Source organism: Grammomys surdaster, unplaced genomic scaffold, assembly GCF_004785775.1.
Source record: "Grammomys surdaster isolate TR1022 unplaced genomic scaffold, NIH_TR_1.0 193, whole genome shotgun sequence".
NCBI classification, from domain to species: domain Eukaryota; kingdom Metazoa; phylum Chordata; class Mammalia; order Rodentia; family Muridae; genus Grammomys; species Grammomys surdaster.
The window spans coordinates 6,909,423-6,936,237 of record NW_021604638.1 but is presented as its reverse complement, the minus strand read 5'-3'; the positions used below and the strand labels follow the sequence as shown (position 1 = coordinate 6,936,237).

Here is a 26,815-nt window from a genome sequence, read left to right as displayed (position 1 = left end):
GTACCCAGCAAAAGTTCTGGACAAGTGGGCTGTTCATTGGCATTGGTGCCTTCACCCTATTTTTGAAGAGTCCAGCCCTGAAGATCATTCAGGGATTGATTTTTTTTTTTTTTTGGACACCTCTTCCCCTTGGAGCTTATGAAATCAGTGGTGTGATTTGAATAGAGAAGGAAGGGCCCTAGTCTGCCCAGGGAATTTGACTGTCTATCCTGGCCCTGCCAGCCTGCTCCTGAGCAGAAAGTTGTTTGGGGAGCATGAATCCCAGTGCATTTAACACAAGGAGTCTCACTCCTGTGTGAAGGTGATTGAGTTTAGAAGAATGGCATTTGTGGTCTTCTGTGGGATGAGCCAAACTCTGGTGAGTGACAGCATGAGATAGAGAAGGCCCGCTGTGATCTGAGGGCACAGCAGGCTTGTAGCCCAGGAGGAGGCTCTGCCCTGCCCAGCATCCTCTTCTGTGCAGTTCTGCTACTCTGGAGCCTCAAGTCTCCATGCTTCAGAGTTTGAAGGGGATAGGCACTGTGCCCAGGCTGCTGATGTGCCCAGTCAGCGAGACCAAGCCCGTGGATCCTCAGTGCTGTGTAAAAACAACTTTCAAGCATTAGCCCACCTTTCTTAGGATACAGGCTGAAGGGTGGAGGTGGAAGAGATGAGGACAGAGTGGACACAGGGCTGGCTTGGAGGCTGGTAGAGTTTCCAGTGTGGAGGGCTGGGCTGTGCCTATGCTCCTGTAGCCACTGTGGTGGCCACTAGCAGTTGCAGACATGGGGGGATCTTAGGGCTGTTTCCCTGTAAGAAAACAAGCATGTGGCCTGTCCATGGACTAGGTAACCCAGTTCGGTGGCTTCTCCCTGAGCATACCTTGTGATACCTCACAGGCATTCTGATCTGTCATGGCTACTACTTGCCTCTGTGTTTAGGGGCTTTTTCTACCTGCCAGTGCCCACTGAAGAAGGTGGCAAAAGCAAACATGAGCCTGTAGCCACAGAGGTGAGTAAACACTGAAAAATGGACGAGAACAACCTCAGAAACACTTGTGCTTAAATGTCCTTGTGTAATCAGTTCTAAACTGCTGTCCGGTTCTCAGTGTCCCAGGACACCTGGCTGGTGGGGCTCAGTGCTGTCCCACTGCACAGCACCTTCAGGTTGTACCTGGATCACTTCACAGAACAGTGTTGACATGGACTTTCCTTAGCTGGCACAGGCTCCAGACGGTAACCATGCGTGAAAGTACAGACAGTTCTCCATGGTGGGTCACACCTCAGGAGCTTGGAGATTGCTTGGCATTCTGGTTGTTTTCCTGTAGAAACAGTACAGGGAGTGAAAGTTACATACACACCCTGCATGCAGCTGTAACCCCTGCAGTATACCTGAGAGGTTCTGTTACTATCACATGACTGCACTTGGCAATGGTTTTTATGAATGAGTAGGTTGGAGTTCGCCTGGAGGCTTATGTCTGCCCACCCCTTTCCAGGCTCCTACACCACTGGAGGCAATCCCCTCCCCTCCCCTCCCCTCCCCTCCCCTCCCCTCCCCTTCCCTTCTTTTCCCTTCCATTCCCTCTCCCTCTCTTTCTTTTTTAAAGTCAGTTTGATGCTGAGAGATTCAGTAGTACAGGGTGAATTTGGGGCTCAGAGTAATTTTGAGCCCCCAGGACTATCATTAGGCTAGAGTCACAAGGTCTGGGGGGAGCAGCATCAGGCAGCTAGGGAGTCTTCATGACTTCTACACTTTGTGGATTCCCAGATAAGATCCCACTGGGTGTTTGCCTGTGGTCTACTGAGTCACCTATTTCTGAAGCGCATGGTCTTTGGTTGTAGCCTGGTGCAGCTTTCAGTGCTTTGCAGCGTGCTCATGAGAAATGCTGCCTGCCATGAGGACTGTGGAACCCAGGGACTCATCACAGACATGCATGAACTCGTGTCACTCACACAAGAGAGCAGCTTTTAGCTGCAGCTCCCCTGCCCTCCACAGTTTCTTACTTGAGTCTTCAGACAGAGCTCATTATGAGACCACATCGGCACTTGCTACTCACGGGTGCTTGAGAGCAGCCTGGGCCACACAGTGCAGCCAGGACGGACGGGCTAGGTCTCTGGGCAGGAGCTGTCCAGTGTCGGATAGCTCCATGTAAGCTTCGCGGGATTCGGGAAGTTGGGGCTTTGGGACAAGGACTGGCAGGCAGCCTGGGACAGTTTGATTTGTCACTTCAGTGTTCATTGCCCCCTTCCTGCACCCACAAATGGCCTGTATCCCAATTGGCCAAGGCGTCTGTGGGAGCCACGCTAATAGGTCATAAAATGCTAGTTCATACAGGCATTTGGTCCCTGGATTGGCATCTCCTGCTTCACTTGTCAATAGACGAGGACACATGTGTCTGCCCAGAGGGAAAGTTCAGTGGCCTGCTTCTGAAGAGGCCTGACTGGGAGTGTTGCACCAAACGGGCCACCGAGGCTGGCGGTTGACTGGCTTCCTGGGAGCATACATTGTTCCTAAGTATGTCTGACACAGTGAGATGGAAGGTTCTGGGCTTTTCTTCACTTAATAGTGAGGATCTCGGCAGGGGCAGACTTACCTGCGGAACCTATGCTATCCAACAGCTTTTAGCTTATGTTGCCCTGGGAATCTGGGTCTTTTCCAGCTCATACAGGTTTTTCTGAAAAAGGTCTACAGAGCTAAAAGTCACTCAACTACCAAGCCTTTAACTCGTGAAAACATTACATTTCATAAAAATATACCAGAAGTCTCATGTCCATAAGATTTTTTGGTTTTCAAGATAAAATTTCTCTGTGTATCCCTAGCTGTCCTAGAACTCACTTTGTAGACCAGGCTAGCCTCAACTCAGGGATCTGCTTGCCTCTGCCTCCCAAGTGCTGGAGTTAAAGGTGTATAGCACCACCACCCAGCTATTGTATTCTTTTTTAACGGATGGCTTCAACCCTTTTATTTGGAGTGTGTTTTTGTAACAGGATGTCTTGTCCCCTTGATCTTTGTCCTGCACTGGGGAGACCCCAGAGATTTAGAACTCAGTAGACACTGTGGTGTTACTGTCTAGTCTTGGCTACATTAACTTAAAGTCATCAACTCTTCCGGTATCCTCACTGCTAGTCGCACCTCTCTTTCAGCTTTCTTTCTGACACTGATGTCCTGAAGCTACGCTGTTGGCTCATGCTTGTGATCTTACACTGAGGAGGCTGAGGCAGGAGAGTTGTCTCGAGTTTGGGTGGGGGTGGGGTGGCCTTGCTCTCTGTTGTCCGTGCCGAACTCACCAGAACACTTCACCACCCAGAGCTTCATCCCTCCTTCTCCTGGCTGTCGTCAAGTTGTGCAAGAGTCGGGGGGGGGGGGGGATTGTCTTTTGCTTTGGTCTTATGGCCTTTGCACCTGGTGCTCCTGCTGCCTGGTCTGTAATCCCCTGTGGACTTGTCACCACAGGTAGCCTTCAGGTGTTAACTGCACACCATCTCTCTCTATGTCACAAGAAAAAAATTCTTTAATTACATAATTGCCAGTGCCACAGACAGAATATTTCTACCACAGAAAAAGGAGTGAGGCCATTTTCTTCCAAGACACTAAGTGGTCTGAGGCCTCTGGCTGGCAGCTAGCTTAAGGAGGGCCTTTTAGATTAATTTCATACAGTTTCCACCTTGTGACTCACTTTAAGAGTCCTGCTTGTGAGACAGGATACCTCTGTTTCTGTAGTCAGTCAGATTATCAGGACTAGAAACTTGTAAGAACCCTTCTGACAGTTCCCCTGCATCCAGAGTCAGCTTTTCCCCTCTTAGCATTCTCCACAACATCTGCAAGTTCAAGTGCATCTGGTGAGCTCCCAAGTCATTCACATGGCTCCTGACTGCAGTGGCTCAACAGTGTGCTAACCAAGATCCTGTGTGAGCTCCCAGACATCACAGGAGAGCCGAGTGGACAAGCGGCAGAGGTGGAGGACGTGCTGGAGAGGGAAAGTAAGAGGTGTGTGGAACAGCTTGGGCTCTGTGCTGCTCTGGGGACCTCCAAGCACTTGAGTGGGGTCTGGGCCGTAGAGTGGTGCTTTTCTGTAGAAGGGCCTTCAGGTGGAGTCCAGGGAAGGAGGGCAGGCATGCGAGCTGAGAGCGTATCTCCGAGCATTTGCCTCCTGACACACCACTCTGGGGAAGTGAAGTTGCTCCTTCCTTCATCCAGATTTTTAAGTGTTTAAGGGTTTTTCTTAGACTGTCTCATAGTTTGGGGTACAGTGTTTATATACCTCAAGTTCTATCAACAGCCTTTTGCCCCTGCTAAAAATTTCTATTTTTCCAGTCAGTTGGTGATGGTGGCACGTACCTTTAATTCAGTACTTGGGAGGCAGAGGCAGGCAGATAGCTCTCTTGAGTTTGAGGCCAGTCTGGTCTACAAAGCGAGTTACAGAACAGCCAAAGCTACATAGAGAAAGCCCTGTCTTGAAAACAAAGCAGCCAACCTTATTTTCTTACCATAGACTTCACCTGTCCTGTGGAAAGAGGTTAAACCCGTCTTGCCACCCATCAGTACAGCTACTCACTGGAGATAGTTGGCGTTGGAATCTGCCACTCGGATTTTCCTTTTTCTTGAAGTTTCAATGAGGTCACTGCAGATTCCTGTACGGCTGTGAGATGGCGCAGACTCCTCATACCCTTTCTCCTCAGCCTGCGTCTCTGTGAAACTGCAGCAGGCTCAGAAGTGTGTGTGCATCTGTTATATTGTGGTGTTCCTTTCAATGCATTCTAGACTCTTTTATTGTAATGCATTTGTATGTGTATTTGAGATGGTCATTACTGTAGCTCAGGCTGTCCTAGAACTCATGTTCTTCCCTAGCCTTCCAGGGCTGACATCTCTGTACCTTCCCACTGGGGCCTGTGGCACATGTTTTTAATCCTTGCGGCACTCAGGAGAGAGGCCACAATTACAAACTCTTGGGTCTGTCGTCATTCTCTCTCTGCTGTTTGTCATCCTGTACATCCCAATCCCCCACCATTCCTTGGCTCTTTGTGACATCATTAGACCCCCCCACATATTCCTGAATTGAGCTGTGCCCGTGATTACTAGCTACTCTGGCTATGTGCCCTGCATAGGTAGCAGAGGCTTACCTATAGCTATGTGTGCAGGTACAGACTAGTGTGAAGCTCGCCCCAAAGTAATGCTATGCAGTTCCTGAGCATGCTCAGGGGAGGGGCAGTCCCTGATCCCTTGGCCCTGTACTTGGAGTTTCTGTTGAACAGCTGGACCATGGCATTTAGTTGATTTCCTCCCACTGATGCCAGCCTTAGTCTGGAAGGACAGAAGACCTGTCACTGGCCCTCTGCCTTATGGGGCTACCCAGCAGCGACTTTCAGAGATAGTACTTTTGATTTCACTAGCCAACCTTGATGCCTTCAAGTGAACCTGTGGCCACAGGTGGCATAGTGAACCTGTGGCCACAGGTGGTCTACCCCCTTGCTGAGGCCAGGGACCTTGGCCAAATCCCCTGTCTCTCAACACTTGGCCCAACCTGAAGGCAGGGAAGGAAATTGGTGTCAAGTTTGTGATCCTCATACATGCCTGCTCTAGTGAGCACAGGGCTACAGTTCCCTGATCTCAGAAGAACCTGGGACGAGGGCCGTGCAGCCCAGCAGGAGGTCACAGCCCTCGGGTGGCAGCCCTCGGGTGGCCGTTACGGCATTGATGATGTGCTGGAATTCTTTGTCCACCCTGGGGTTTAGGAGTCCTTGGTTCTTGATAACCTGTCTCTCTGTCTTCTTGGGCTTTGGAGGAAAAGTAGTGTGCACATTTTCAGAGGGTGTTCAAGCCACAGTAGGTGAGAGGGTTGGAAGTGACCTGCTGGGGTCCAGCAGTGTGTATGTGGGTATACATTCCTCTGGAGTTTGCGTTGTGGCATTGAAATGCATACCAACTCCTTAAAGAAGGGTCTAGCATCCTCCAGCTCTCAGAAGCCTCTGCAGGTGATCATATGTCACTGGGGAGGCTTGCTCCCTGTCCCCATTGTCAAAAAAAAAAAGTGTGGATATGTATACACTATACACACACATATGTGTGTGTGTGTATATATATATATACATATATACATATAATTTATATATTACATACACATTGTATAGTATATAATATATGTGTGTTGTATACATTGTGTACTATATGTTATGTACTGTGTAATTATGTGTACTTATATATATGCGTATGTTTTTTGAGACAGGGTTTCTCTGTGTGGGCCTGGCTGTCCTGGAACTCAGTCTGTAGACCAGGCTGTTCTGGAACTCAGTCTGTAGACCAGGCAATCCTGGAACTCACTTTGTAGACCAGGCTATCCTGGAACTCAGTCTGTAGACCAAGCTGGAGAAAAATACTTATTAATATATTCTGCTTTAAAGGGCCTGGGATACATACTGAAGGAGGGACCAGAGGGACAGACCATCGGCGAGTCCTTCATTTGACTACACAGTTAAGGATATGGGACACAGATAGGAGGCTTTGCTGTGTGTGCTGGTGTCGTGTGCAGCAGTGCTCTGAGTGTAGGTTAACTCCTGTTATTGTGAGGCAGGGCCTTACAAGGCTGCCCAGGCTGAGCTTGTACTGAGATGTGAATGTAGGTTTTTGTTGTGGTGGTTGGGGTGTGTGTGTGTGTGTGTGTGTGTGTGTGTGTGTGTGTGTGTATGCATGTGTTACAGCTGGGGAAGTCAGAAGATAACCTGTGGGAGTCCATTCTTATCTTTACAATTTAGATTCCAAGAGTCCCAACTCGGATTGTCAGTGCCTTTGCTGGCTAAGCCATCTCACCAGCCCTCTGAGTGTAGCTTTTTAATTAAAGGCACTTAATAAAATTGGTTTCCCTTGAGGTTAGAGGTAACTGTCATGGAAAGTGTGGGGCAGAGGGAGTGGGTATGCCGTTATGTGCCCCTGTGTGTGCATACATGGAGACCAGCTGAGGACATTGGATGACCTGCTTGATTACTACCCACCTATTCTCCTGAGGCGGGCACCCAGGGTTGTGCTGTCTCTTCCCAGAAAGGGTCCAGATATTATAGCACATGGCCACACCCAGCTCTTTGTACAGGGTCTAGGATCCAAGCTCAGGTCCTGTACTCATGCGGCAAATGTAATTACCACTCAGCTCTACCATACTGCTGCCCCACTGCCCCTGATTTCTTTACTGAACTGGAACTGGAACAGTTCTTTTGGCGCATGGTGGCGTGTGCTCGTGTGCGTGTGTCCCTGTGTCCCTGGCTGGCCTGGAACTCAGGAATATGCCTGTCTGTGCTATAACTGAAAAGGAGCTGGACCCCCCCCCAGTCAGTTTAACATTCACTGTCTCCTTATATTTTTCTATGAATTTCTACACAAAGAAACACAGTTGAGAAGAATTTGGGGTGGAGTCATTTCACTTCAAGGACAACCATGCTACTCTGTAGGTCATGAAATTCTTTTTTCTTTTGTAGACTTTAATCCCAGCATTCTGGAAGCAGAGGCAGGCAGATGTTCCACGGCAACCTGGTCTACATAGTGAGTTTCAGGCCAGCCAGGGCTACATAGTGAGACCCTGTCTCAAAACACCTCCAATTTTTTTCTTTCTATTAAAAATTTTTTATGTACATGGGTAATTTTTTTGGATATGTGCCAGTTGTATACACAGTGCCTCAGTAGCCAGAAGAGGGTCTCAGACCCCAGGAACTAGACAGTTGCGAGCCTCTGTGTGGGTTCTGGGAACCAAACGGGCTCCACTGGAAGAGCGGAGTTTAAACCACTTACCCATTACCCCAGCCCTGGCTCTGCCCCACCCAGACACACAAGACAGGACTCACTGATACCACTGGCAGTCCTGGAACTCACTGTGTAGACCAGGCTGGCCTCCACCTCACAGGGGCTCACTTGTCTCTGCCTCCTGACTACTGGGATTAAAGGCTACACCGTTTAAATTTTCTTGCATTTTAATATCCCTATTTTTCTTTATCTTGGGTTTGCTAAAATTTTGAAAAGAATGAATTTATTCCATAACGTACCTTGTGGTTTGGTTTTGACAGGATCCTCCTGTGTAGCTCATGAACTTGACAAACTTCTGTCTCCTTGTAATGTTGAAATCACAGGAGTGTACACATGCCTGACCTACAGTTCTATGTTCTACCTAGCCGTGAAAGGTCACTCGCACCTCTCCATGCAGGCTGAGTAGCTGAGGTCTGAAGACTCTGCTCCTGGTCTGGGCACAGTGCCACACTGGGTCTGGATGAACTGAAGGAACGCCTATGTTGTCCTTCATGCCCGCCTCCTTGCTTAGGATGTCACAGCCTCTCAACCCCAGCTTGTGGCTTTATTTTTAATCTACCCCTTCGACTGCTATCATGCCTTCCTCTCTGTTCCTCCTTCATCCTTGGTCTCTCTCACAACAGGTAGGAAAGTGTGTGGCCTCTAGAGGGTACTATGCAAGCTCCCGTGGTCAGTGAGTTGTGCATATGACTTTTCCTTGGTTCTGGTCAGCAGAGCCGAGCACAGCTTTCCAGGCACTTGGGAACATCTTAACCAAAGTCATTGTGTTTTAATGAGCTGTTCTCTGCTCATTCACACTAAGTGTGCAGGGAGCATCCTCCCATTGTGTAAGGACAGCAGTGTCACTTCAGAGCAGGGATTGCACTGGGGTTCACTGCCTCTCCCTTGGGACCTTGGAAGGAGGAAACACAGTGGGCAGCCTGGTTCCTGCCAGGAAAATTGTAGATACTGCTCTTGCAGATGCCTGCCAATTCCCTGTTAGTCCAGCTGTCCCACTGTCCCCCGGCAGGCAGCCAGGAGCCGGCTTACTGGCCTGATAGAAAGCAGAAGGTAAACAAAACAGAAGTGAAAGTCGATTTTTTTAGCCAGTTCTCTTACGGGAACAGTTCTGTGGTTCTCAGCATTTCAGTAGATACTGGGTCCAATATGTTTGATTGACATCAGTTACTGTAAGTCTGATTCATTTTCCCTCTATTGATTTCTGCCCAAGGTGGAATTCATGACATTTAACAGAAAACATAAGTGCTGTAAAAATTAGAGTGAAAGCCAGACACTTAAGAATCTCTGTGAGCACGTCATCCTAATTCTTGGTGTAATTTGTGTAAGGTAAGTGGCACCCCCAACGCTGTGGCCGGCTGCACTGGACTCAGATTGCTGCTTCTAAATGCAGTGCAGGGCCAGGGGCACCTCACCAGCGTTAGGCCAGTTCATTCAGATCCACCCTGTCAGTCAGGACCCTGGATTGTGCTCCTCACACCCCAGCTAGTTCAGCCTCTCAAAGCTGTTATTCTCAGTGCTAAAACTACATCAGCCCTTAGCAGCCCAGAAGTCATTGTTAACATGATTATGTAAGTGGCTTGTTCTTGTAAATGGCTAGGTGTCATCAGTAGTGAAAGAGGTCACTTTGGTATTTTTAAGAGTTGGTGTTTTGAGCAGCTGTACAGGCAGGAAGACTGTTGCCCAGCCCCATGCTAAAGCTCTGGAGTGCATTCTGGAAGCCACTCTGACGCTGCTGCTGCTATGCAGCTTTGTCACCAGCCACACCCACCTCTGCTGTGGAACTGCGGTTGCAGCCTGGGAATTTGCCCCTGTAGTCACTCAGCCTCCTAAGCTTTGGCTGTCTGGTGACTCTTCACTTCTGCCTTCTTAGTCCACAGTTCCTTAGCTTTGGTGGTTAAGTCCTGGACTGTCCAGCGCAGACTGTCTTCTGGTTGAAGCGTTAGTTGTCTGCTGGAGTAGGTCCTGAGGTTTCAGCAGGCCGGTTCAGTGTGGAGGGCCCGGGGAGAGCCTGGCCTTTCACGCTGCTGCTTCTCATCTCAGTTGCAGCCTAGACTCTGTGGTTTTTCTAAATATAATTAACTGGGGCTTCAGAGTAGAGGTACATGAAATTGTCCTGCTGTCCCCAACAGAGGTTCCTTTCCAGCTTATTGAGTTAGAATGAGTTAGAATCAAGCCCAGGGCCTCCTGCATACCAGGCAGGTGTCCATAAAACTACATCTCACCGTTTCTTAAGGCTTTGCGGTAAGTTATATTGTTAACTTCTGTGTGTGGAAAGGAAAGCAGCCTGGGGGTGGAGCTTCATTAGCAGTCACAGGAGCTGGGTCCCATGCCTGCTGCCCAATAAACCGGGTGTGCTTGTGTGTACTCCCAGGACTTGTTGGCTGGGGTTACTTCAAGGTGATCCTCTGCTTTGTAGGGAGTGTGAGGCTAGCCTGGGCTAAGTAAGTACCTGTCTCACAAACAAAACAAAGCAAAATACAAAGAAGAAAGTATTGTCTTCCATTCAAAAGCTAGCCTCTAATGATCTGTACATTTTGACTGTTCTTTACTCCACATAAATGCTTTGTTATCTTTTCTAATGAGACTTAGTTAATAAAATCTACTCTGCACTCATTACTTTGAGGTGTACAGAATCTTGGGTGAGCCAGAGACAAGTGCCTCTCTGTGTGCTCTTTAGCCATGGCTGTGCCTGGGTTCCAGGAAATGCTTGCCTGTCCGTCCCCGCTATCCAGTATATCTGTCCTTCATTCAGTCTCTCAGCTGACTGTTCTGAGAATCAGTATCTTCCCACATCATCAAGTAACAGCCCAGCCCCTCAGCTCAGACAACCATTTAGAGAGGAGTGGAGACTGGCCAGTGACAGGGACTTGGTAGTCCCTGAGTTCTACTTACATGTGGGTTTTTTGTTTTTAATTTATTGACAGTTTCACACGGATGTATTACATATTTTTTGACCACTTTCACTCTCGGTGCTGCCTGGAAGTTCCTCCCCCTCCTGCAGAGCCACCTTCCCAGTAAGACCCCTCCCCTCCTATTTTTGCGTTTTGAGGGATTTTTTTTTATGGTCCCTTGAGTTTAATCAGCGTTGCTTGCATGAGCCTGGGTGAGGGCTAATTATTGGAATGGACAGGTTGCCTGTAGCTCCACACCGAAGAAAGTTACTCTCTGTTCTTTGCTTTAGTGTCTGTTTTAGTAACCAGTTTGGTATTATCTTGTCAGGAGGCTATGTGCGACAATTGCAGAAGCCAAACCAAACCCCAGCAGCCTGCATTCTGCCGCAGTTAGGATGGGCTTGATGGGTGTTCTCGGATGCGTGTTCCCTCCGGGGCATTTCCACCCTGTGCCGGGAAGCATGCTGGTGTAGTCACGAGCTGTACACTTACGGTATTAGCACCGTCCTTTCCATCGGTCAGCAGGCTATGCCGAGGGCCTGCCCTGGCCCTGGTCTCGGATTAGAGGTGAGGGCTTCACTCTTAAGGGACACTTGACTGCTTTCAGGAAGCTGTCCTGCTCCTCCCTGTGGCAGAGAGTTTTAAACAGGTAATACATTCTACCATGGAGCGAGAAGCAGTCGTTCACTGCATGGGAATAAAGCAATGTGTTAAAGCCAGCACTGCAGTTTGACTTAGCAAAGTATTCTGTGAAAACATGGAAATGTTTCTGTGCGGCCGGACTTGATTTTCTACCTGTTTACTTCCAAAAGAAATGGAGATCTCAAGTTGAGGTGAGTCAGCTGGTCATCCTCGTTGGTATTTCTGACTACCTGTGAGAGACACTTGAGCAGTGGTAGGAATGAGTGTCCCTAAATACAAGATTATCATTCTGCTTATGCTTGTTCATTTGTTCTGTTTCGAGACAAGGTCTCATTATTGTAGACCAGGCTGGCCTCAAACCCATAGCAATTCACCTGCCTCAGCCCCTAGAGTGCTGAGATGAAAGGTATGCATCTTGGTGCCTGGCATCATTTGGATTCTTTGAGACAGGCTCTAGCTGTCTAGTTCAGGCTGACCTCAGCCTCTGAGTACTGGCGTTACAGGCGTCCATGGCCACCATGACTGACACTTGGGCCCTTTTGTGTCCTCTCACCATGGTTTTATTTTAATACTAGCTTTGTGATCAGTTCAGACTCTCAGGTTTCCGTGGAGTCATTCAGCTTAAGGCCTCTCTTCTGAGGTAGCTCTGGAGGCCTGCCATGTATAGCTCTCATGCAGATTCTAAAACCCTTCTTCGCCTCCCTCAACTGGAATCCTCTGTTGGCTAGATTCAGGTCTAATTCCATTTCCCTGAGTAGTCTGGTGCGGTAGTCACAGGTAGTCTGTGACTACAGGTAGTGTGCTGGAGAAGGCAAGCTTGGTGCTGCTGTCTTGTCATGTTGGCGAGAGTCCCTCAGCCTCCAGTTTCCATGGAACGTCCCTTGCCATCATTTTCCATTGTGTTTCTTTCCCCGTCTTTCATGGTTTGGCTTTTTTTTTCTCACTGGGGTGGAAAAACATGCTAAAAAGGAGATGTAGATGGTGAGGCGTGAGGCCTGTGTGAGTGGAGAGTGTGCACGTGCACAGGGGTGAGGCGTGAGGCCTGTGTGAGTGGAGAGCGTGCACATGCACAGGGGTGAGGCGTGAGGCCCATGTGAGTGGAGAGTGTGCACATACACAGGGGTGAGGCGTAAGGCCTGCATGGTAAGGGATGCTTTCATTGGCCCTTCTCATTTGACCATTGGGCAGGGTATTGAATTCCAGCATGGAATGAGCATTCCTCAGAATGGAGAAGGTTGGCTCCTTACTTGGTAGCTTACAGTCAGGCTCTGCTGCCCTCTTCCACGATGGTGTCTGCCTCTCAGGCTCTGGAGCTGCATAGTCCCTAGAATGGGTTGTTTGTATTGTTCTCGTGGGTACTTGATGGCCTGAGAGATTGGTGGAATTGTCTAGGTTCTCCTTACCTGTGTTTCACTCTAGCTGATTTGATCTACTGTCCTTGGCTTTCCTTCAGGGTGGCTGTTCTTTCCGTTGTTGCTATTGTTTTACATCACAAAAGACAGTGTTGTTTAGTTTGTCGTAGCACCCTGTTCCTACTGGCTAAATATGAGATCTTGCACGTCAGAGGTATTTATTCTCAATTTTTCTGAACTCCGTAGTTTGTCCTCTGAGGGCCTCTTCCCTGGCCCTTGTTTTCCCGCAGACACTTTATGAGTCTGCCATCAGTGGCATCTGTGTCTGTGAGGAGAATAGAGGCCCTCAGGCAGATTGAGCACTGAGCAAATGGGCACGCCCTGACCCTGGCCTTTGGTGCTTCCTGCTGTCTGGTCAGATCATCTGAAGACTTCCACCTAGGACGGAAGTGCTGCTGCAGCCCTGTGTGAGCTCAAGTGAAGGACGGAAGGCAAGGCCTGAGCTCAGGCTCGAGACGCTCACCCACACCTCGGACGCCGTTCACCTTGCACTGTACTCTATACTTGAGCTATCTAGAGACCTGGCTGAGGCTTCCAGAAACCATCCTTAGATTTCAACAGAAGTGCGAGCTGACACAGCAGCTCAAAGGGAAGGTGCTAGGGTGGATGGCCTCTGCTCCGCTCAGTGGGGGCCTCAACCCCCCAACCTCACTGGGAGTCTCACCCTTCCTTCCAAAGTGACAGCCGCCCCTGCATGTCTCTGGGGTCTGATTTCCAGCTTGCAGATTGCTGTCGCCATGGCCTCCCTTTCTGTCCCTTTTTTACTACCAACCCCAAAGTCAAGAGTTTAAAGCATTTGTAGATGGACAGTTTCATTGCACATTCATTCATAGGCACATTGCGCATGTGCCTGTCATTGCCAGTGAATGGGCAGATTGCTCCCAGACAGCTTCCTGAGACTTGTGGTATCCCAGCGAGAGCAGGGCGAGCCTGTGTGGTGCTTCTGTTCATGCAGGGATGGGGTGTTTGCCTTCAGGACAGCAGTTAGATGGTGGAGTGTTTATTGTCCTGTTCCTTTCCATGACTGTTCCAACTCCCAGGTCTGACATTCCAGCACTTCAAGCTCTGGCCTGGCTACCACGTCCCGCAGTCATCTGCCATACTTCCCTGCTGCCCACTCACTCACTCACTGTTCTGACATAAGCCCCCTGCTTCTGCTAGTGGGCCTTCCCAAGTAGCCCTTTTATGTACCTGTGCGTATCACCTTGTCCTCCCCACACTGCCCAGGCCTCTTGGATGTCTGCTCTGCCCTTGGTGCTTGGCATCATCTCGGGTACTCCATTGAGTATCTGGATAGGTTCCTGCTGTAGATTCCTAAAGAGAACTCTTTGTTCTTTTTTGTAGGATATTCGACATGAAGCCAGTGACTTCCCATGCAAAGTAGCGAAACTTCCTAAGAACAAAAACCGGAACAGGTACCGAGATGTCAGTCCTTGTAAGTACCCACTGTTCCCACTGCCCCACTTACACTTCCCAGTGACAGCCTGTTGTTGTCAAGGATGGGGTTGAGGTTATGACCTCATGGTCTCCGTTATAAACACAGGAGACACAGTGCATAGCTCCCTTTCACTGTTGCAGAAGACACTGGAGCTTCAGTTCTGGAAATGTTGGTGGCTCAAGGTCCTTCCTTTTAGCTCTGTGTTGTGGTGAGTCATTTTCCTCCCTTGAAGTGGTATGACTTGGGCTTAGTGTGCAGCCTCTTCTGGATGACTCGGCAGCGATGCCATTGGCTGTCAGCCTGGTGATAAGCCACAAAGATGCTCATGGGTACTCTTGGCTTTCAGTGCTGAGGACTGGCAGTGTCCACTGGTTAAAGCCTGTGCCTTCTAACTGGCTTTTAATACCTTCCAAGTATGTGAACCTGTAAGAAGTATGGAAAGCAAAAAAAAATAAAAAAGAGAGAGAGAGAGAAAGAAAGAAAAAAAAAGGCCAGTGCTGAGCCTCAGGACCTGGGTCTGTCATTATTTCCCTGGTTTCTTGACTCCCTCCAAGGTCTGCGGGCATTATTTCTCAACAAGGATTGTGGCTACTCAGATCACACAGCTGCTGATCAGGTTCCTGGGGAGACATAAAATGGCTGTAGGATTAGAACACAACCCGTACCTCTTGGTCTGCCATGCTGGTGGCTCTGGTTGTCAGCATGTGGGAGTGACACTCCACTCGCAGGAGTGTGTGGCGGTGAGGCAGCAGAGTGAGCCACTAAGCTGAGTGCTCCTCGGGGATGCAGTTAGTAAACAATGGCTAAGGTCTGAGACAGTTGTTCCTAGGCCATTTGAAGTGTACTTGGAGGTCCTTGGGTGATGGGTGACTGACCTCACCCGGCACCTGCTGCTTTCAGCTCAGCTTGCCTTGGCTGAGGACATGGCACTGTATATGAAAACAAAGTAGCACAGTGAAAGCCCTGTGTTGATTCTGCTCTGGAGTCCTGGCTGGAACTTAAGGACAGCAATGTGACAGTATGGGACTCTGCCTCTTCCCCGCTGCCAGGTGCCCCAGGACATCCACCAGCTGTCCTAGATGTGGGCCAACAGTTACAGTGTCCCCCTGAGAAATAGGCTCATGCAGCCCAGGCTGGACTCAAACTTATAAGCCACCAAAGTTGGCCTTGAACTCAGGACTATCTTTTCTCCCTCCCAAGTGCTGGAAATGTAGGTGAGTGTTTACCAGGCCTGGTGGACTCTGTCAGTCTACTTGCCCGTCTGCCTCCCCTACCCCTTTCTTCCTTTCCCACTTAGAGTAACCTAGCAACCCCTGCCTCCCACTGTGGGGAACAGCAGAAAGCTGGAGGGTCTTCAGCACAGAAACTGCAGGTTGTTGGTCTTAGTGCCACTGCCTCCTCTGGGCTCAGGTGAAAGACAGGATTTGTCTTCCCAGTTTCCCCATGCTATAGCAGGGAGGAAAAATTGCCCCTGTGACAGCTGCAGGGAAAGAGTGATGGCCCTTGGGAGCCACCGCTCTTGTCACAAAGTAGTAAGTGAAACAGAAACAAAAGCCTGCTGCTGTGGCAGCGCTTTCCTGCTGACTTTGTCCCTTGAATTACATCTGTTTATTTCTACTGTGTGAGAGGGTTTTTACTTCATTAAACTGCACCCCACCCCCCATCCCTTTGACACAGTGTCTCACCATGCACCTCTGGAACTGATTCTGCCATGTAGAACAGGCTGGCCTTTTTACAGAGATCAACCTGGCTCTGCCCCCAAGGTGCCGGGACTAAAGGCCCGTGCCACCACACACAGTTTAAATTCCCTTAAAAATCTTACTTCTTACTGATCATAACATCTAAATGGTCCTGAGTCTCTTCATTGCACACGTATGCTGCCCTACATGAGGCGAATGCTCGGCTGTGCAGAGACCTGGGCCACACCTGAGACTCCGTGTGTCTCGGAACCAGGACCACTCTTAGGGAAGTACTTCCTTTACAGATGGGAGACTTGACTCGACTCTGGGAACCTGTCTTAGGCATTCAGGAAGTGGATCCTCTTGACGTTCTCCTGTGATCTGTGGACTGGGGAGGCTGATGTCTGTCACTTGAAAGGACCAAGGAGGGGCGTGGTCTGGGGTTGATGCTTTTGCCATAGATTGTGTTATTTCTGTATTCAGGGCTAACCTAAGAATCAGTCACCCCACAGATGACTGACTGGTAACGGTGTGGCCCCAGCAGTGTGCATGTCCCATAGGTCCCTCTCTCTGCTCTGCTGTGGAGTGTAGGTCTTGGACCTCACGGTTAACCCAGCTCTGCTTTTCTTTCAGTTGACCACAGTCGGATTAAATTGCACCAGGAAGATAATGACTACATCAATGCCAGCTTGATAAAAATGGAGGAAGCCCAGAGGAGTTACATCCTTACCCAGGTAATGGGCTGTCTACACTGTTTCCATGTCACCTGAAGATCATCATGTCTGTGAGAAGTTCAGGCTTCTCATCAATCAAAACAGCAGCAAGAAAGGAAACACCCTACTTCAGACTCTGAGCACAGCACTGTGAGGTGGCACGCTGAGCTGCCAGTGGGCTTTTGATGGGGAGGAGAAGACCCTAGACATTGAATCCACAGAGGCATGAATCTCAGCATTGAGTGCTTCTGGCAGTGACTAAGAGGGCTAGAACACCCTTGGTTGGCTAGGCATTTCTGTCCCAAGGGCTATTCAGTGTTCCTCTGGGCCTCATTAGAAGATATGACATCACTTAATAATCCCACAGCTCTGGGCTTCCTTCTGAGAAAGCATGATGAACACCCTGTAACACTCTACGGTGAGTGACCAGAAGACCGTGAGTGCCTGGAAAGAGGATAAAAGTTTATTTTCAATAATTCTCTAGTCTTGGCCTGTGACCTGCAAGGTGGTTTACATGGCCCTGTTTTGTGTGTCCTGGTCTCCCTTTGGTATTCCATGTAACATGGCCTGGCTGTAGGATGTTTGAGTAGGATGGTTCTGCGGGCTTTTGGAAATCAAGTCCCAATGAGGCTGGAGGCTGGGAGCCGGCAGTCATCCACAGCCCTTCTCCCTTTGTCCCAAGCCACTTCGCATGACCAGAAGCAGCCCAGAAGCCCCCAGTCAGTGTGCGCAGTATCAGCGACTGTTTGCAGTCCTGTGGGTCCAGGGCCAACCTCCCTAGGTGTCAGCCAGGGTCCTCCCAGTACCTCAGTGTTTGAGTGGGAAGCTGCAGAGATTCCTCAGGAAGGCGGGGCCTCCTGCTGAGAAGCTGAGGTACAGTAACCTTGAGAATTTGTGTAGAGAAGTTAACATTGTTGGCTTCAACCGTCCATCTGTAGTTGTGGTCAGAGAGACTTGGTTTGGCTGTTGACCCATCGTAGGGCATATGATGCCAAATGAGTAAATGAGCACTTAGCATTTTCACTGAGGAGCTGGGGCTTGGTGGTAGAGCATTTGCCTGTCATGCAAGGAAGGCTCTAGGTCCAGTTCCCAGGATTTAAAAACAAACACACAACCAACCACCCTGCTAACAACACAAGCGGCACTCACTAGACCCAGGTGTCATGACTCATACCTGTGATCCCTGCATTTGAGAGGCTGAGGCAGAAGAATTGCCACATGATTGAGGCAGTAGTTTGGGATACATAGTGAGTTCCACAGGCCAGCCTGGGTTAAAGTTAGACCCTGTTTAGAGAAGTAGAGAATCTCCTGCACTACTCTACCTACTACCCTGCCCCTGGACCGTGGCCTGGAGTCCTGTGATGCTCTACTGGGTAAAGCGGTGCCATGAGCCTTCCTAAGTGGCTTCTACAGTGGCTTCTACAGCCGTGTTTCAGATAAGAATCAAAGCAATCTGATCTCAAAGGAGTGTTTCTGACAGGGAGACCCAAACCGTCTCCAAGCCACAAATAAAGAACTCTTGCGTTCCGTTCAGTATTGTTCATTATGGAAACCACACGGTAGCCTCGTCTTTACAGGTTGGAGGTTGGGAAGAGGGAGGATGCAGGGCTGTCCTTCATCTCCATCACAGGCACAGCCAAGCCCTGAAAGCCGCGGTGAGCTGGCTGGTGCTTGGGGACACAGAGAGCTGCAGCCGTGCTGAGGCTGGGGCTAGGGTCCTTGTGGCGCAGAGGATGAAGGACCCAGGTGGCCATCAGGTACCCTGGCATCCAACTGCACAAAGCTAGCCGTTTCCATGGGAAGAGTTGCCTCTGTGGCATTTGTCAGAGCCCTTGCCTCACACTTCCAGACAGAAGTGCTCAGGGACGAGCAAGAAGATGCCGGTGCTGGCACGAGGGACTGTGCTGGGATGGAACTGGGGGAGAATGGAGACTTGTAGAAGAGGTTCTGACCCAGAGCTGTGAGCAGCCCTGGTGTGGATGCTCTCCTGTAGTGTCATGGGCTCACAACTAAAGCAGACGCCAGCAGCGCCCACCGTCACTAGCTGGGCTCGCTGCTCTGCAGGCACGGGTCATGCCCAGGTCTTAGGAGCCCCTTGGCGACCTCTGACACCATTTGTAGGCCACATCTCTTGCACATTCCGTGGTCCAGCTCTAAGGACTATCCATTCTTAGACTCACTGGTACTAGTTGTAAGAAGAGAGGCTTGGGCTGGAGAGATGGCTCAGCGGTTAAGAGCACCAACTGCCCCTCCAGAGGTCCCGAGTTCAATTCCCAGCAACCACATGGTGGCTCACAGCCATCTGTAATGGGATTTGGTGCCCTCTTCTGGCGTGCAGGTGTACAAGCAGATAGTGTACTCATTTACATAAATAAATATTTAAAAGAAGGAGGAGGAGGGGGGAGGCTCATTCTGTACTGGGTGCTTGCTCCATTCTCGGTGCTATGCTGAGTCCGTTACATACAGCACCACGGTTACTTATGCAGCCTGAGAACGGGTGCTGCTCTCAATCAAGTGGGCTATGCGGAGAAGGCGGCTCAGAGGGGGCAGTGACTTGCCTGAAGTTAGAAGGTGACAGATTTTAAAAGTAGGGTCTAGAACTGCCAGAGCACCGTGGTGGCCCTACCCTGTGCTGCCTCTGACCCACATGGGAGCTTTGTCCTGAACTCTCCTGCTCATAGACAAGAGGTCCAGTAGAGCCCCTCAGCTGTCAGCTCAGACCCAGGGACAGCCTGCACCGAGGTGCGGATTGACCCGTCAACACATGATGGGACGTGGGACTGGGTGACTGACCACGGGGCATGCAGCCTTGGTGGCTACCCTGCCTGACTATGAACATTGTCACTGACTGACTGCTTGGTGTGCTTGTGTGTCCAGTGTTGTACAGTGTGTATCTTGTGTGTTTTCAGGGCCCTTTACCAAACACATGTGGGCACTTCTGGGAGATGGTGTGGGAGCAGAAGAGCAGGGGCGTGGTCATGCTCAACCGCATCATGGAGAAAGGCTCGGTGAGTTCCCACCAGAGGTCTTTGCTGCTACTGTCTATATCACACGGTTCCTAAAGGTCCTGTTTCCCCCGAGTTTCTCTTGTCTAACTTCTTTACGTGACATACTGTTTTTAAAAAGGTAAACATTCCATAAATACACATGTATTCTAGACAGGAGTAAGTAGAGACCGCAGCAGGCCAGGTCCCGCGGAGCCTACGAGGCAGGCAGTGTGCCTGCTGCCTGTGCTTTCTTGGTACTGCCTGTGTTTGTGGAACTGGGTAAATAGTTGTTTCTAAAAGCAGCCTTTAGTGTTATCTTTACCAGGCCCTCCTTTGGCTGCTCAGACTGTGCTGGCCTCTTGATGGCCGAGGTGGTTCTGCAGAGCAGTGGGAGATGCTGGCTTCTAGATTGGTGTGCCGCCATAGCCTCTGCTGCTGAGATGACATCGGGACTTGTAGCACTGTGAATTCCTGCAACTTCAAACACCACGCCTCAGGCGCTGTCCCTCCAGCCATGCTTGCCCTCGGCCTGCTGTTTCCAGCCCCTTCTGCTCAGGGTGGTCTGTGTCACTCGGGTCTTTCCACAGTCTCCCTGTTCCCCACACCCAAATAGAGGCTTATAACCACCTCTAATGCAAGTTCCGAGTGACCTCAGTGCACACCAGACATGCATATGGCACACAGATACATGTGCAGCCAAAAACACCCATACATATAATTTTTTTTTTTAAAAAGACACTGGGTGTGGTATGATTTACTATGCATATATGTAAGGGTACACATGCATCTGTATATACTTAAATACGTAAGTATGTTGCCAGAGTCCTGATGGCCCCTAGTAGTTAGCACAGTCTGGGTTGGCAGGTATTGTCACACTATAAGGAATAGTATCGCCGGGCAGTGGTGGCGCACGCCTTTAATCCCAGCACTCGGGAGGCAGAGGCAGGCGGATTTCTGAGTTCGAGGCCAGCCTGGTCTACCGAGTGAGTTCCAGGACAGCCAGGGCTACACAGAGAAACCCTGTCTCGAAAAACCAAAAAAAAAAAAAAAAAGGAATAGTGTCTGCTCTGTCATTGCTTGAGTACCACTGGGTCTGTCTTTGGGTACCCCGGGCTGATCATAAATAGATCCACTACGACCACCTTCCTGCAGATTCCTGTGCTCTCCATTGGAAACACAGCTGGTTAGCTGGTTAGCTGGTTAGCTGGTTACTGTTTCTCACGCAGCATGGCAGTGGTCCTTTAGAAGTATTCGTCTCCACTCAGGGCCATTGGAGCAATGTCCTTTATGTGGGGTGCTCATCAGAAACCCTAGGTGTGGGAAGAGTACAGGGATGGGAGTTCTTGCTGCTCTGCTCACCTAGTTCCAGCCGTCCTCAGCCCAGCAGAGCTGGCTTGCAGAGGCCCTGGGCAGCATGTACACTCTCTGCCCTTCTTCCTCTCAGACATGTAGGTGCTTACCTCCTGCCTTTGGTACATGGTGTTTTCTATGTGAAGTGGTAGGATTGTTGTTTATACGGTGGGAGGAAGCTAGGTGAATATAGCATGCATTCCAGAATGCAGTGTCCCTAAAACCTCGTGAGCTCAGAGTTGGAGGTCAGGTTCTTGGTAGCCCAGGGTCCTTATCTCTGGGACCTTTTCAGTTGTCTGTATTAACCATCCTTTTGGGAGATGAATACAAGCTACCTTGGGGGGAGGGAAGGAGGGAGGATGGGCAGGCGGGCGAGAGCGAGAGCGTGCTGGCTGTCGCCGGGTTCTTCCTCAGACTGCCTGCGTCTTTGTTTTGGAGGGACTTGTGTGAGCATCAGGCTTCATGGTTGAAATGACTATCAAACCCAGGACGCCAGCACACTGGCATTGCCACCTTCCTGTCTGGGGCTGACCAAAGGCCTTGGTGTCAATCCCGGTGATGGCCTGCTCATATTCCAGTAAGAGTCAGACTTCCGCTCATGGCAGCATGTGGGTGGCATCAGCTAACTGGAAGGAGGCATTATGTACTCTCTTGTTTGTTTTGTGTTTAAAGCAGAAATTTTTACGGGAAATGACAGAGCCAAACATGGTCCTATAGACATCTAATTTAATGTTGTTTGATGGACATTTGGCTGTGTGCCAGAATGCCTTTGAAATTGTAGATTTTGCCTAGATTAAAGATCTGTCAAGCTTGTTCTGGGCTTCTGCTGTGGAAGTGAAGGTCAGAGCCTGTCGCCCTGCCCCCGAGGTGAAGACACCCATTCCCTCTTCCGTACTGACAGCCCTTTACCCTGGCATGGGTAGCCTGTGGTCTGACTGGGAAGGAGTGACCCATTCAAGTCTCTGCATGCACAGTTCGCTGGCACCTGGCCTCTGCATTCTGATGTGGAGGTCTGTCGCCATGCTGACAAACTGGCCCTGGTCCTCAAAGGTGGGAGGAGGCTTGGGTTGAGTAGGCCAGACCTTGAAATAGAGCTCTTGAGAAAGCACGCTTAGCTGCTGTCCTGGGACTGGAAGGCTCCCGTTCCGTGGGTAGTGGAAGGCCCTCACTTTCTTCGGGGCTTTCTTTCTGCATTGGTTTTGTGGAGGGCAGCTTTGGAGCTCAGAATAGTGACAGCAGTGGCCTCTATAGTCCAGCCTTCAGCCTCAGCTCCTCCCAGCCCCTCAGGAGATGATATCTTGGGTCCCTAGTTGCTGCAGCCTCACTGTGCTCTGGCACTCCTTGCCCTGTTTCCTGCATTCCTTTAAGACACTGTCCTGTCAGCCATCAGAATCTTCTCTCCAGAGAGCTTCCGTTGACCTCTTTGCTTGGTTAGCATGAGCTTCCCCCTCCTCTGATTCCCCAGGTCTTCTCAGTGTCTCCCCTCTGTGTTCTCCCCATCCACCCACCCTAAAGGGAGGAAGCATCTCTCCAGCAGACTGGGCCAGCCCTAGTACAGGTCAGGCATGTGAATTCTGTGTTGTGTACCAGGCAGCAGGTTGCTACACTTCCTTGGGAGGATCAAGGCGGTCTCAGGTCTCTGCCCGGGCACTCTGAGTCCTGCCTTGGAGATCCAGAGCAGCTGTCTGCAGCAGGAATGCCTCAGTAGCTGAACTTAGATCACAGGGACTGTGACTGAATTCCAGCCGGATCTTTTTTCCTAAATCCAGCCCAGATCTTTTGGTTCATCAAAAGCTGTAATGAGCATTTGACTCCTGATCATCAAATGGTTTTTTAAGTTAGCAAAAGAGAATGTCGGGAATACTTTTCTGAACAGAACCAAGTCAGAATGGAGGGGTGAGTGCACCTGCACATGGTCTCCCACAGCCCTCAGCCTGACAAGGCTCCAGCCTCCCACCCTGTTGCCTGTGGGTTCCTCAAGGGGCTCTGGGCATACTGAGATACTACTGAAGGCATCTGTGAGGCGCACAGCTTCTGTGTGGTATGGTTTTTACCTCACGGCAAGGACCAGAGCCCACTGTGACAAGTTGCTGGATGAGAAGTGTAAGCCCTGCCACAAAGCTACTGGGTCAGGGTCCCAACCAGCTCTGGTTTTACTAGGGTGAGAGCTGCACTGACTGGGAGACCCCAGCCAGAGTTGTCAGAAAGCTGGAAGACAGCCTTGCAGGCCTCCTGTCTCGTGTAGCAGGTGCTCAGAGTAACCAGTGCTGTTCTTCCCCCCAGTTAAAATGTGCCCAGTATTGGCCACAGGAAGAAGAAAAGGAGATGGTCTTTGATGACACAAATTTGAAGCTGACACTAATCTCTGAAGATGTCAAGTCATATTACACAGTACGGCAGTTGGAGCTGGAAAACCTGGCTGTAAGTATCATGTGTGTGAAGTCCTTCCAGACTGTAACTTCCTTCTGATCTGAGGCCTAGGGTACTAACTTCAACTGTGGCATTCCCAGGAATTCTGAGCCCTGTGCACAGTATTGTTTCATCCCATCGTGAGCAGAGCTTGCTGTTCTAGAAGCCAGGGCCCAGGCACTAGTGAAGGTCAGCATACAAGCCCCTCCCACTGGACTCATCCTTGACACCACTTAACACAGGTCCAAGGGAAAGTCAGTCTTACCTGAGAGTGGTCTGCTCCACCTGTGGGACTTGGTGGCTGCAGTGGTATCTGCAAGAGAAACGACAGAGCTTGCACCTTCCTCACTGTCTGCACTGCTGCAAGGAGCGGGCTCCCCGCACTACCCAGGTTTCCTGCAGCTGCAAATTCCTAAGCCAGGCCTTGCTTGGGTGGACTTGCTGTGGGGACAGTCATCTTGTCTGTTGCTTCCGTCACTAAGAAAAGGTCCTGGGGCATGGCAAGACCCTTTGATAAGGAGCAGGGAGCTGCCCATGGCACAGAGCTGTGACTAAAGCCATATGAGTCTCAGGCATTGTGGAAGCCACTGTTGGCCCACTCTGCCCGCTGGTAGGGTCGGCCCAAGGGACAGCTCCCTGTGGCTTGCTTGTTCTACTTTCAGACTAGGGCTTGCAAGGGTTCTGGGAGGTCATAGGTGAGAGGTCAGGAGGTATGAGGGATCCCGAGAGCAGAGGGGAGATAGGGTAGCGGGCGCACCACTGGAGTGAGGCTTTCCAGGCCATGGGAAAGTGTTGGAATCTGCCGCAGGGACAGTCACATATCCTTAGACCTCCCTGTGGTTCCCTCCTTATGGAAAACGAATTCTAGAATTTAGCTCAGGTTGCTGGAGGTAGAGAGGGGTGAGGCCCTGGCAGGGCCTCCTAGAGGAGTCTGGAGCATGAGATGCAGTCCTTGCAGCTCTGGGTTCACTGTGACTGGCGTGGTGGGGTGTGGCAGACCCTTTCTGATGCTTTCCACTATTTGTCAGCCTGGCTTTAAACGTGATGTCAGATAATCTCTGGAAAACATCTGCTTATTAAGGGAAACAATTCAGAGAAGCACCAGACGCTTGTCAGTTTCATGGCAGAGTGAGGACAGCAGAGCCTAGGCTGTGTTTGGGTTGGGACTTTTGGAGGGTGGTTGTTTGTATAAGATAAGGTCTTATTAGTAGTCCAGGCTGGCTTCACATCTACAATCCATCAGCCTCTGCCTCCAGAGTGCTGGGATTTAGACACAAGGCTGGCTCAGGGTTTCAGCTTGAGCACCTTCCTGGGCCCTAGAACAGAGTCCTGTGGAGGGAGGGGAGGCAGGAGGAATGTGGTAGGAGAACCCCATGTTCTTTAGGGCTTACACCAGTGTTCATGTCTGAGATACCCCTGCCTTGCACCCAGTGCAAGTAGTGTTTGGTTTTGCAGCAAGGTGGGCAGAGCTGCTGCAGGGTCCCAGACGGTCCTCAGCTGTGTACAGCGTCCTGGGTCTCAGACAGTCCTCAGCTGTGTACAATGTCCTGGGTCTCCAGACGGTCCCTCAGCTGTGTACAATGTCCTGGGTCTAGTAGACACTCTGAAGGGGTGGCCACATCTCTGATGTTTGTCTGTCCTACAGCAGGACCTCCTGGACTTTGCAGAAAGATAGCAACTTTCTATCAGGAAGTCAAGCCTTAGGTGTCTGTGTCCCAATTATTGCCTGCCACAGGCTGCTGGCCCTCTCTGCAGCCCTGGGGCCCTGCCCTCTGAGGTCTGCAGTGGCCACCTTTAACTAAATACTGGACTATGTTGCTGGTGAGATGGCTCATATAGAAAGGTAAAACACCAGAGCATCTAGGAAAGAGCAGAGACAGCACCAGAGGCCATGTTGTCTTGCTCAGCTCCAGGTGCACTGAGATGGCCATGGAAGTGGATGTGGTCCTTGAGGTAGTGACGGTGTGAATACTCCCCGGCAGTCTGGCACAGGAGTCATGGCTGATGCTGCACCTGTATGGCAGCCACCTTATTGACAATCCTGTCTTAGGAGACTTCTTGAAAAGTAACACTTGTCTGACCTATCCAGTGTTCTCCCTGGGCCACCCAGACCTGATGTGCCCCCCACACACATACAGGAAGGCTTTCTGAGATTTAAGGTGCCAGTGACATCATGACGACTTTCCATCTGAAATGATTGTGGCTACATGTGTGCATGTAGAGGGAACAGAAGGGTAAGAAGACTGTCCACTGCTTACGGCCGTGGTCAGATCCAGCCGTACGCACTGAGGAGGGCTGGGTAGGAGGTAACTTGATGCACATGTGGGGTCTGTGTGGACAATGCACTCAGCTAACAGCAAGTGTCTCTTTCAGACCCAGGAGGCTCGAGAGATTCTTCATTTCCACTACACCACGTGGCCTGACTTTGGAGTCCCCGAGTCACCTGCCTCTTTCCTCAATTTCCTATTCAAAGTCCGAGAGTCGGGCTCACTCAGCCCGGATCACGGCCCAATTGTGGTCCATTGCAGCGCTGGCATCGGCAGGTCGGGGACCTTCTGCTTGGCAGACACCTGCCTCTTACTGGTGAGGAGGGCTCTGCTAGCCTACAAAGAGAGGAAACATACTTGAACCTACCCTGTTGGCTAGAGTTCCTGTCACTGTCCACAGGCCCCTTCCTTGGAAGACACCCTGCTGTGACCTTTGACCTTAAAGTTTTCATTGGTGATGGTTGAGCCCCTTCTACCTCTGTTCATGGGGTTCTGCCAGTTGTACAGGAGTGAGGTACCCTAGAACACCCATGATTCTTTTCTAAGTTCTTTCAGCTCAGGCCCAAACGGTCCCAAAATTTGCTGCATTTTTCTTCCATTTCCTTGAGACCCTCCACCACCCGCCCCTCTGTGGCTTTCTTCTGGCTGACCCAGTGTCCCTGGCTTGCAGATGGACAAGAGGAAGGACCCGTCCTCCGTGGACATCAGGAAGGTGCTGCTGGAGATGCGCAGGTTCCGCATGGGGCTCATCCAGACGGCCGACCAGCTGCGCTTCTCCTACCTGGCTGTCATCGAGGGCGCCAAGTTCATCATGGGCGACGCATCAGTGCAGGTCAGTGCTACTCGGCTTCAAGATGCATGCTGGGCTTCGGCTCGGGTCCTAGCTGGGGATAGACCACAGAGCCGGTGCATGCTCACCAAGACTCTACTCTGTGAAAGAAACTCCAGTTGTAAAAGGCCCAGTACTGTTGAGGTCACAGGAAATGGCTCCCCTTTGTGTATGACATTGCTAGAGTCATTAAACAACTGCTCTCTTCTGCCTGCCGTGTGCGAGGGAAAGAGCAGGCCTGACCTTCTAAAGACCATGCAGTGGACAGCCTGTGAGTCTTTAAAGGTGGAGATGGGACACCAGGAGTCCAAGGCCTGCCTGGCTACCTGAGACCCTACTTCAAAAAGAACAAATTTACCTTGCAAATATTTGCCTGGAACCAAGGAGCCCAGAGCTGCTCTGAGCTGTCACCTGCTCACTAGGACAGACCCAGA

At 50.5% G+C, this 26,815-nt stretch overlaps 1 protein-coding gene across 2 annotated transcripts in view; it reads left to right on the top strand.

Annotated features, from left to right (window-relative positions):
- Positions 1–26,815, top strand: part of Ptpn1 (protein tyrosine phosphatase non-receptor type 1) — a 48,095-nt gene that overhangs the window by 17,134 nt on the left and 4,146 nt on the right. For both annotated transcript variants that reach the window (XM_028769515.1, XM_028769516.1), the window contains exons 2-7: positions 14,054–14,144; positions 16,460–16,560; positions 19,449–19,547; positions 23,160–23,297; positions 25,659–25,868; positions 26,223–26,384. In XM_028769515.1, the coding sequence (XP_028625348.1) occupies positions 14,054–14,144; positions 16,460–16,560; positions 19,449–19,547; positions 23,160–23,297; positions 25,659–25,868; positions 26,223–26,384 (801 nt within the window). The remainder of the gene's footprint in view (positions 1–14,053; positions 14,145–16,459; positions 16,561–19,448; positions 19,548–23,159; positions 23,298–25,658; positions 25,869–26,222; positions 26,385–26,815) is intronic.